Source organism: Carlito syrichta, unplaced genomic scaffold (assembly GCF_000164805.1).
Source record: "Carlito syrichta isolate Samal-C Ts95f unplaced genomic scaffold, Tarsius_syrichta-2.0.1 Scaffold302518, whole genome shotgun sequence".
In the NCBI taxonomy this organism is placed as follows: domain Eukaryota; kingdom Metazoa; phylum Chordata; class Mammalia; order Primates; family Tarsiidae; genus Carlito; species Carlito syrichta.
In genome coordinates, this window is record NW_007246614.1 from 1,375,025 (window position 1) to 1,386,592 (window position 11,568).

General features: G+C 39.4%; 1 protein-coding gene across 3 annotated transcripts; it reads right to left on the reverse strand.

Annotated features, from left to right (window-relative positions):
• Window positions 1-6,384: 6,384 nt before the first annotated feature.
• KCNJ15 (potassium voltage-gated channel subfamily J member 15) lies at window positions 6,385-10,748 on the reverse strand. 3 transcript variants are annotated; one of them, XM_021711715.1, is made up of 2 exons: window positions 10,628-10,748; window positions 6,385-7,686 (listed from the first exon to the last, which is right to left on the reverse strand). In XM_021711715.1, exons 1-2 carry the CDS (start codon window positions 10,633-10,635, stop codon window positions 6,540-6,542), a joined length of 1,155 nt encoding a protein of 384 aa, XP_021567390.1. In that variant the 5' UTR covers window positions 10,636-10,748; the 3' UTR covers window positions 6,385-6,539. The 3 variants fall into 3 exon arrangements, with proteins under 3 accessions (XP_021567390.1, XP_008054973.1, XP_021567389.1); XM_008056782.2 differs by having other exon boundaries at window positions 6,385-7,675; window positions 10,637-10,709; XM_021711714.1 differs by having other exon boundaries at window positions 6,385-7,674; window positions 10,618-10,709.
• Window positions 10,749-11,568: the final 820 nt, after the last annotated feature.

Here is an 11,568-nt window from a genome sequence, read left to right on the forward strand (position 1 = left end):
TCTAATTTTGAGTGGATTCTACTTTTTATTTACATAAATATTTTTGAGGGTGAAATTAGTATTTTAAGGGGGTGAGAAGGTATGGATACAAGATAAGATTTGACCTTGAATAAAGATAAAATTATAGTTAAGTGCTACATCATGGGGTGGAAGTAGTTAAGCAAAGAGAACTTGGTGATGGACTTTTAGGATAACTCCATCTTTGATTTTGCCCTTCCTGTGCTGGTGATGAATGTAAAACCATTGACGTGATTCTGCAACTGGAGCTTGAGAATCTGTTCCTGTGCATCCACAGGGAGGGTGGCTTTGAGTCCACAATTTTAGGGTGGCCCCCCAGGAATGATTCTCCTTGCCATGAAGGCTTAAGGAGCATACATTACCCTACACTGCACAAAAGAGCATCAGAGACTGAACTCCTAGTATTAAGCTGAAATGTATATCTGCCTATTGGACAAGCCAGGAAAACATGTTTTTGGAGTACTCCTTATCTCTACTACTAGTTGTATGAATGTTGTAACCCCCAAACAAAGGGACTTGTATGTCTTTCGCTTCCATAAATGGGCATAGTTTGGGATTATGTGAATATTCTCTGGATGTTTGTTAGATTTGGCAAATAAACATACAGGGTTTTCAGTTAAATTTGAAGATTTTTCTAACAGTCCAGGCAATTTTATAATGTATAAAGAAGCATTGAATATAGGACATGTAATGTATTTTCATAAAGTACACATAGGACACAGGACAGAAATTAGTACAGGACTTGCTCTGCATGTACAGCTTACCTGGCAACCCTAACTCTCTGGCATTATATTCAGTTTTATGGCCTTTACCTACACATATGACATCCTTGGCTTTTGTACTCATGTATCAATTATGTCTTTTGACATCTACCATCCATTCTTGTACTTTTTTTCTTTTAGCAATTAACTATCAACTCCAATCAACAGTCTTCTGTTGGTTTTCTATTTTTATGCACTGCCCACATACCAATTAAAAATGAAAATTCTTGTTATTAATTCTTGAATATCTAAATGTCCCAAAATTGCTAATTTGGATTGATTTTTTTTAGTTTTGTTTTGAATCAGGGTCTTACTCTGTCACTCAGGCTGGAAGGCAGTGGGACCATCACAACTCACTGAAGCCTTGATTTCCTGGACTCAGGCAATCCCTCCTGCCTCAGCCTCCCAAGTAGCTTGGAATACACGTGCACACCACCATGCCCAGCTAATTTTTTGATTTATTGTAGAGACAAGGTCTCGTTATGTTGCCTGGATTGGTCTCAAACTCCTGGGTTCAAGCAATCCTTTTGCCTCGGCCCCCCAAAGTATTGGGATTACAGGCATGAGCAACCTTGTCTGGTCTTGATTATTTTTTAACCCACAAATCTATTTGACTTGATAGAATGGATAGCAAATATAAAGAAACAGTCAACCAAGCACATATGAAGTTGAAAGGAAGTTGAGTGCAACATGAGAAGAGAGACAGAGGGTGAAGGTGAAGAAAAAGGCTGAAGCTTTATTTTTGCCTCATGTTTCTTTTTCCATAAAGCATTTAGTGGAAAAACTTTAGGAAAAAAGTTGGATTTGATCCATTCGTTTTTCTTAAAAGGCTAGGAAAATTGCTTCTCCTGGGAAGCTAGACATATATAATGGTAGTCTGCTGTAATGTTAGATTGAATAACCAAATTTTCCTCTACAAAGAAGCTATTTTCCACTGGTAGAAGTCCCTTTACCTAAAAGTCTGGTTGATCAGCTATTATCTTCCATTTCTTACACTTTTCTCACCACCTTTCTTGCTCTGAAGATAAATATTTTGTCCTTTCAAAAATAAACAAAGCAACACAACAATGAAGGCAGAGTTTACTGACAAATACTAATAAGTAACTCGTGTATTTTCTAAAACCCCGGTTAATTTCTACCCACACTGTTTCATTGCAAATTCCAACTCTGAAGACTGTAATACCACTCAGAAGTCACATTCATTCTGAGAGCAGAAAATCACTCAATGCTGTGCACAGGCCCAAGGATTGACTAGTAAGTCATTCTGATGACAGATAAATTGAAGTTCACAAAGGATAGAGTGTATGTAGCTAATCATTTAGAAGCAAATGTTAAGCTTTAACCATTCTAGTTAAGTCTTCTCAAGGGAAGAAAATGAAGAACATCTTGGACCAATCTAGACTCAAATATCAGAGGCCGGATTTCGAGGGTGCATCAGAGAACTTGGAAATCAAGACTTGAAATGTTAGTATCTCATTTAAAAAAAAAATCACATCATAGAAAGCTATGATAAAATAACTTCCCCTTAAAACTGGTTATTTCAAAAATTTTACAGGCAAAGGAAAATCTAGCAAGAAGTCAAGACTGGGAGACTGAGAGTTTTCATTGCAACACATGGTCAAATATTTGACCCTTTGACTGTCATGACAATGCACAGAACCAAACCCCATAATTATCCTATATTGAAGTACCTGGTCAAAGACCTAGTGCTTTCTTTTTTCTTTTCTCTTCCCTCCAGATGATAGATGTGTCCTAAGGATCCAAGCAAGGAAGAAATAATCACACTAGAGTAGAAGTGACAAGTTTTTCATACTGGAGTAGAATAGATATCTTAGAAACATGTCTTACTTTATATTTTGATATACTGAAATCGCAGTCAATTAAAATTAGGAAGTCAACTTAATTAAAATTAAACAAAATTATTGTTAAGTTTATCTACATATCTAAGCCACTAATTCATGGCATTTGCCCCTTTATTATCAACTGTTTTAGATTTCTGGAGGCTCAGCTCTGTGCTCAGCTCTGTGCTCAGCTCTGTGCTCAGCTCTGTGCTCAGCTCTGTGTTAGATTTCTGGAGGCTCCCCCATTAGTGTAAAAGGGAATCAATGCATACCTCCCAATCCCACCCCAAAGATGGCTCATTGTGAAGATCAGTGAGTGAATTCTTGCTGTCTAGGGCCATTGTCTGCAAGGCATCAAGTTAGCAACATCTATTTTATTCCTGAATAGGGCATGGCTTACAGATTACACTGACTCGCTACTATTGACTCTGTGGGTTTTGAATGGTCTCACCGAGAAAACCTAACACATTAGAAATGTTCCAAAACTCAAAATCCTTTGGGGTCAAAAATACTCCAGTAATTTTGGTACTCTTTAGTTGGGTAACAAACATGAATCTATTTCAACCAGAAGACTGACTAGATACAATCAAATAAGTTTGTTACCTAAATCCTCTGTTAGCATATTAACATGAGAGTGTTCTGTACAAAGTAATAATAGCTAAGTGTGTCTTAAAATGGTGGCCGGGCTCAGTGACTTAGCCTGTAATACCAGCACTGTGGGAGGCTGAGGCAAGCGAACTGCTTGAGCCTATGGTTCGAGACCAGCCCGGGCAATTTGGCGAGACCTTGTCTCTACAATAAATAAAAAATCAGCCGGGTGTAGTAGCGCATGCCTGTAGTTCCGGCTACTTGGAAGACTGAGGTGGAAGGATTGCTGGAACCAGCAGGTCCACAATGGGGTGGCCGTGAGTGTGCCACTGCACTCTAGCCTGAGTGACATAGTGAGACTCCAACTCAAAAACAACAAAAAAAAGGCAAATTTCAAACAAGACACAACTTTAGAGCTATTTATTGCATATTATGTTATAATATCATTTATTAACTTGTACATGTTTGGTTTTGTGTTTAGTGCTAAAGACCAGATAACCAAGTCTTCCAAATTTGGCTGAAATGAATATGCTAAAAGAATGTACAAAAATATTTCTGAATCTTATGCTACATTATTGTACCATGTACAGTATAAGTGAGGAAAGTACTAATCTGGATCAGATTCAAATTAACATTGATATAAATACTGTGAAAAAATTTAATAGTGCAACAGAAAAGGTGTAAAAATGTCTGTGGCATTATTTTCTTGTTGATTATACCACGATATACAATTAAAAAGGAGGTATAATAACTAAAAGAGTTAATATCTTACTATACCTACATGTAATATTTTTAAAAGAATGGATATCTACAGCAACTTGTCATAAAGTTATCAATAGAAAAAGAAAAAAATCAGCTGGGCTCGGTGGCTCAGCCTGTAATCCCGCACTTTGGGAGGCTGAGGTGAGTGGATTGCCTGAGCCTGCAGGTTCGAGACCCGCCTGGGCAGCGAGACCTCATCTCTACAATAAATCAAAAAATCAGCCAGGCGTGGTAGCGCATGCCTGTAATTCCGGCTACTTGGAAGACTGAGGTGGAAGGATCGCCGGAGCCCAGCAGGTCGAGGCTGCGGTGGCCAGGAGTGGCCACTGCCCTCCAGTCTGGGCGACAGAGTGAGACTACAACTCAAAAAAAAAGAAAAAGAAAAGGAAAAAATCTTCGGAACAATTAAAGACAAAGTCTTCTCTTCTGTGCATGGATTGAGATTGTTCTTAAAACCTTTATAAACTTTTCCCCCATTATTTTTATACCTGCCTTAAATTAGTTCAGTTCTGGATTGGAAGTTTTAGTCAATTTTTTCTGTTGTTGTTTAAAGGAAGGACATTTGCAAATGTAGTAACATCAGGATATGGCCAGGTTTGCTGTATCCTATATCATTGTTTCACTGATAATTGGAATCCAGTTTATTTTCCCCATTTTCTCTGAGTCCCAATGTTCATATTCTTATAGAATCAAACAGACATGAGCATACTTGTTGAGGACTTTCCTCTCTTAATCACAAATGTCTTTTACTGATGACTCCTACGATTATGCTTGGAGAGTTTATGTATATATGTGTCTGTGAATGTGTGTGTGTGTGTGTGTGTATGTGGGTTCATGTATATGTCTATGTATGTATTCGTGGTATGCACATTCATGGTCACATTCTGCTTGAGTGACTGCACAAATCAGTCTTGATTTGAATGAAATGATAATTTACTTTTTGCACATCTAACCAATCCTAGGCCATCTGTTTTCTGCCCCAAAGTAATGCAGGACACCAGACTCCTACATTTTGCCAGAGGCAAATGTTATCTCTTTGTATAATCTGTATTTTTTTTTTTTTGAGTTGAAGTCGCACTCTGTCGCCCAGACTGGAGTACAGTGGCCGGCCTCAACCTGGTGGGCTCCGGTGATCCTTCTGCCTCAGCCTTCCAAGTAACTGGAACTACAGGCACACGCTACCGGCCTGGCTAATTTTGTTGACTTATTGTAGAGATGAGGTCTCTCCAAGTTGCCCAGGCTGGTCTCAAACCTGCGGGCTCAGGCAATCCACTCACCTCAGCCTCCCAAAGTGCGGGATTACAGGCTGAGCCACGGAGCCTGGCTAATCTGTATTCTTTACAAGTTATGAGATTATTTAATTTTGTTCACTAATCACAAAGTCATCTTATTTATGAATTCCTTACTCTGGGCTCCTCTTCTTTGTCACAGCCCCACCCAACCTACAAACTTCAGCATCTGAGAAAGTTTCCTGTATTAATCAGAAGCTTAATTTTTCATTTGTACTAGTTATAATCAACAAGCTTGACTGAGACAACCATTACTTTCAAGAGCTTTATTTTGCTCTTGAAATGTCAGGGCACAATTCTATGACATTTCTCTGTGGGCAAGATATGTTAATAGATAAGAAATGAAATGACTAAAAGGAATAATAATGAACTGAAGACTGGACAGGTCTGGATGCCACGTAGACAAGAGACCCACTGATGGCTTCAGAAAGTTGCTTTGATAATATTGTCCAGAGCAGAGCTTTTCAAACTTTCATTTGTCCACAAATCACTTGGGGGGTCTTAAAATACAGACTCTGATTCTGTAAGTCTTTCTTGCAGAAGGGCCTGAGAAAATACATTGCCAATAAGCTCCTACACAGTGCTGATGTGGACCACATTTTGAATAGAAAGGACCTAATACATCCCAACAACAACAAAATAGTGGGAACAATAGCATCAGCTTCATTTGTAGATGTTTCCATGACTGTTAATTACTGATTTGATCAATTTCAATCCATACAATTCAGTCCACTGTAGAAAGGTAAAAATGGAATTACTATATTTTGTGAGCATAGAACTTCCCTACCCATTTTGGTATTACCATCTAACCATCATTATATATAATATTTTTCCTGATTGAACATAAAGAATATGTTTGAAAGCAATGATACAAGTGAATATTGACCACATTTTAACCCTCGACCATAAAGGCACGGATACTTAGTTAAATAAATACAATACATTTTAGCGAATCTTCTTGTATAGAAATATATTTCCTTTCAATATCAGCATTGGTTAGTATCTGGTTACCCAACAGTGCATTTTTCCAATTACTTTACACCAAGTTCTTTGAAATGTAGCTTCACTTAGTAAAATTTACATTTTGAGAGTTAACTTAAAAGGATCTTCTCAAACATGGAAACACTTGCTAGTCATCAGATCAAAGGAAAGGATTGATTCCATACAGTTTTTTTTAGAGTGCATCTATACATTTTCATTTTCACAGCAACCTTTGTGTTTGAAGGGAGTTCTAATGTGGAAACAGCTTGCAGGGTTAAGCCTGGATGACACCCCTATGATCAAACGTTGCTCTGTTGTAGTAAAAGTGTCCTCAGTTCTCTTTCCCTCTGGTCTTCCTGCCTGTACTTTTCCTCAAGTTTTTGCTTCTCGGAATCTGCGCAGTAAATGGTGCAATCTGGGCTCTTCCGGATCTGTTCAAACTGACTGAAATCAGCCACATACTTCCCATTTTTGGAGAGAGAAACCACAGGCACAAACTCAAAACCCCAGTAGATTTCCTCTGGGATATAGGATGTTCGGCTCTGGCAGACAGCACTGGTGGATTCCACGGTGGCATTGAGGAGAACCACGAGTTCAAACTCTTTTTCCTTTAGGTTTTGGGGTGTGAGGTCTCTCAGTGGGCTCGTCTCATCCAGCACATGGTAGAATGTCATGGGCAAAATAAGGAAAGGGCTCTCAGATGAGGAGTCCACGTGGAATTTGACAGTGGCTTGATTGAGGAGGATTCGCTCCCCCTCCTTGGTGACATGGGTCTGAAGGAGCTTGCCAGAGAGCTGGCATTGAATCAGAAGGCTCTTCCTCATATTAGCTACCTGAATCACCAAGCACAGCTTCCCATTCTGCTTGGTAATGACTGCACAGTGGCTGAACTTGATGGTCTCAGCCCGCTTTTTGGGTCTTGCAATTTTGGCCAAGAAGGTACCAGTGATGAAGATTTCAATCAATGTTGTGATGACCAGCTGAGCAACCAACAGGAAGATGGCATGAGGGCATTCTTCCGTGATGGAACGGACACCATAGCCAATGGTTGTCTGGGATTCCAGGGAAAAGAGAAAGGCTCCTGTGAGAGAGTCCACTTTCATGATGCAGGGGGTGTGATTTGAAATTGGCTCACTGGGTTCTAAGTCCCCATGAATAAATGCAATGGCATAGTAGATGACTCCAAAAAGGAACCAGGTCATCACGAAAGTGGCAGCAAACAGGGTGAGTTTGTATCTCCACTTCATGTCGATAACTGTTGTCCACAAGTCTTGCAGGTAGAGTAAGTAGATGCCATCAACTTTGTCAATTCTTACGTTGCTGTGCCCACTCTTGGACATGACTCGAGGTCTGTTGGCCATGAGCCCAGTCCCAGAAGTATGCTTCACCAGGGGGACACTGGACATGCCGATGTGAATAGCATCCATTGTCAGGCTCTGAGAGGACCTAGAGAAGTGACAAAGAAAGATGTCTCATTAAGCTTATACGAGGGGGGCCAAAAATATATATATATTTTTGGAGGGGAGTGGCCCTTGAAGTACAGGCTTCCTCCACTAGGTAAGTGTTTTAGGAACCCACCAGTATCAGTGTACCAGCTAGTGTTGTGACAGGCTGCATTCAGCTTCAATGAATTTTTTTCTGGAGATCCTTTCAACATGTTTGCCCATTTTATGATAGTCGATTTACGAGCCTACCTGCTCATACTGTATTGAGTTCACCAGTTTTTGACCCAAAACAGCATGATATCCCTGCTCCACCCTCCGTATTCACTCGATCTCACCCCGATTGACATTTTTGTTTCCCCAGATGAAAGAACTTCTCAAAGGGAAACGTTTTGCCTATGTGGAATAGGTAACACAAAAGACTGTAGAAGCACTAAAAGGCATTGAAATATGAGTTCAAAAACTGTTTTGAGTGGTGGAAAAAGCATCTCAATAGGTGTACTGCATCAAATGAAGAGTACATTGAAGGTGACTGAGGTTTAAACATGTAAGAATAAATACACGTTTTTTATAAATAAAACATGGGGGGGGATCCTCTCGTGTATGTGGTAGACTTCCAGAAAATGGAATAATTGTGTGAAGCAAGTTTAAATGGATATGGGAGTACTCAAGAAAGGAGAATTCTGAAGGCAAGAATAATTGGTTTGTATTTGAGGTGGTCAGTAAGGTAGAGTGAGAAGCATGGACTTTGGAAAAAAGCAAATCCTGGTTGAATATTGACTCTACAATTAATTAGCTGTGTCACCTGAGACAAGCTCTTTACCCTCTCTGGACCTCAGCTCCCTAATATTTAAAATGGTAATAAAACCTATTCCCCAGAGTTTTTGTGGTAATTAAATGAGATAAAGTGCCAAAACAGAGCTTCACATTCCAAAAAATATGATGTCATCCTTCTCTTTGTGATAATAAACTCTTATGCATATATCCCACAGAGTAATATGAATATTTATTTATATCCAGCTATCATGGATTTTCCGCTATAAAAATTTAAAAATTATTTGGCTGAGCTTAGGTCCAGTACTGACATAACTAAAATCTACCACCCTCAATATAGTTCTTGATATAGTAATGGAAAATATTAATATAAACTTTAAAAAGAATAAGCAGTATTAATGCATTTTTTAAAACTACTTTTTGCATGACCTTTGTAACAGCAATTTATTTTCCCCTCACAAATCCAATGAATAACTAAAAACCTCTCCTGGTTTTTGATGGCACTGGAAAAAACTCGGATATCAAACAACCCAAAACATTTTTTTAAACTTTATGTTTTAATTTTGGGCAACATAAACGACTCCTGATATGAAGGATAAAAAATTGTGTTCATATATCCAAACTAATATCTTCAACACTCTTGATTTGTTAATTATATCTTTTTTTATATCTTTTATTAATGACTCAATCAATACTGATTATTCTTGGAAACGTGCAACCAATGTCATTTTAGGTATGATATTTAGATATACATGGTACAAAAATTCTGCATTACTTTATGGAACTAAGCAGAACCAGCATGAAGAATCGCTTTTAAAGAGCAAAAGAGAACATCAATGATCATAGGCATCTAACATTGTAGCAGAAAAGACTTACCTAGAAGTGCTGTGCTCCCATGCTCAGCCCCAGGGAATCTTCCACCCTGCATTAACAGCCAGGAACAAGCTGACTGTGAGATCACCCAGCATCTTATAGTACCTGCCTGGAACTGACATAAATTTCCCCCACATTCTTTGAAAAAGATCATGTAAGTGATTACAGGGCACCTTTACCTGGTTGGCATGTTTTTCTTTCTTTTTTTCCCCATCTCATTGGTATTTTAAGAATTAAAAAATACCCCCCTTTAAAAAGGAACTGATATACAGTGGCTTATGATTCATGCCACAGTCTTTTCTGTTAGAGCCCCACTTTCTCAATAGAAGTTTCAAAAGTAATTGGGCAAATCCCTTCAAGCAAATAGAAACTTTATCCATTTGAGGTAAACACCTGTTCAGGATACAGTGGATCTGTTGGGCATTTTAATTTTCCTGTTACATTATTAAGAGTGTGTCATTTAATAAATGCCCCTTGAAAATGATATTTTTCTTGGAAAGGAAAGTCATTTATCATTTTTGTTGCAAAAAAAGGGCCATATGTTATTCAGAATTTCTTTACCTTGAAGCCAATTCCCCTTTTCTTGGGATCCGTTTAGAGGAAAATTACAGGACGTAATTGATAAATGTAAGCCTTATCATACCCACAGAAACATTTCTCAGTATAACAAAGAGGAAAGTTACCACAGTAAAGGTTTGCAGAGGAAACGCCGTGCTGGCATGCCTAGATGCATAGACAAGCTCATAATGCGAGCATGGCTGGAGACAAATGCAGCTTTATGTACAAGTAACTGCATGCACTTTTTTTTTTTTTTAGAAACTGCTGGGAAAATTGCATGCCATTCGATCCACTGAAATAAAAACAGAGGCTTAGGTTTTCCAGAGCGAGTGATACACTAGTGTCCTGCGGGCACAAGTGAATCTCCAAGCTCAGCCCTCTGCCAGATTGTGGAAAACTTGGCCTTGTTTTTATGAAGGCAGCACCAACAAGCTTCTGTTTTAACCTTTCAAAGGGGCAGTGAGCCAGGCTTTGGATGAGCCGGATCTGTTTCCTGTTTCTGCTGAGAGCTCTCTTGCTGCAGTCCTGCTATCTAGTGTTGGAGTTAATGACATCAACAATACCTCCTACCAGAGCTTGGTGGACATAAATCACCGTATAAGACCTAGAGCCTCTGGGTGTGTTGAGCGCAGCATCTCTGCAGGGAAGAGAGCAGCTGATGTCAGCCATCAAAGGGTGCCATGGCCCACTCTGTTCTACTCCCTCCCTCCAATGTGCATGCCCTCAGAACAGTCTACTACCTGGTCATTCACTCCGCAGATCAGGTGTCTTCTCCAAGGCAGGTAGAATGTCCTCGCTTCCTGTCACCCACCTGTCTACCATGGGATTCTTCTATTGCCTGAAAGAAAGAGGGACACATGGTATTCACAGGTGGTTACCAACAGCACCGCAGTAAAACTGACCACCAACAATTTTCTGAGGGCTACGACTGTGGCTTTTACCTTCCACCTGGTCACCTGGCACAGTGCACAAAATAGGGTAAAGGCTCAAGGAATGATTTAAGAATGAAACTGAACCCCAACCACAGTCTCACTATAGAATTTCCAGTCCCTGGAGGGAGCTCAGCAGCAAAACACCCTGGAGAGAGAGGGTTAACCCACCCTCATGGAGGCCCGCTATGAACTGACCAGCAAACAGAGAGGCAGGAAGGGGAAGTGCAGAGGAAGTAAACAGTGAGCGCTGGAAGGGAAGAGTCTAGAATATTTTTACCGCCTGTGGAAATGCATTACTACTGTTGAGTCATAGAACATTAGAGTGGAAAAGATTGTCAGAGCCATCCCACTTGACACAGCTGGGTCCTGGCAGAAAGAACGAGGTCCCAAGTCTTTGGAAGCTATCCCAGTGTTCTTGTCAGTCCACCACAAAGCTCCCTTAAACCTCCACATTTTCTGTAATCAGTTTTAAATTCAAGAGGTTCTTTTGCATCCTACTTTTCTGAAATACTTCTTGCTAAGCTATCTATAAATCTATGTATTATTTATCTACTTATCTACCTACCTATCATCTATATCTATCAATCATCTATCGACTTGTCCACTTGTCGTCTATCTACCTTTTATCTATCAAGTATCTATATACCTACCTACTATCATCTCTCTCTCTATCTACCTATCATCTATCAACCTATTATCTATTAATCATCTATCTATCTATCATCTACTATCTATATCCACACATTTTT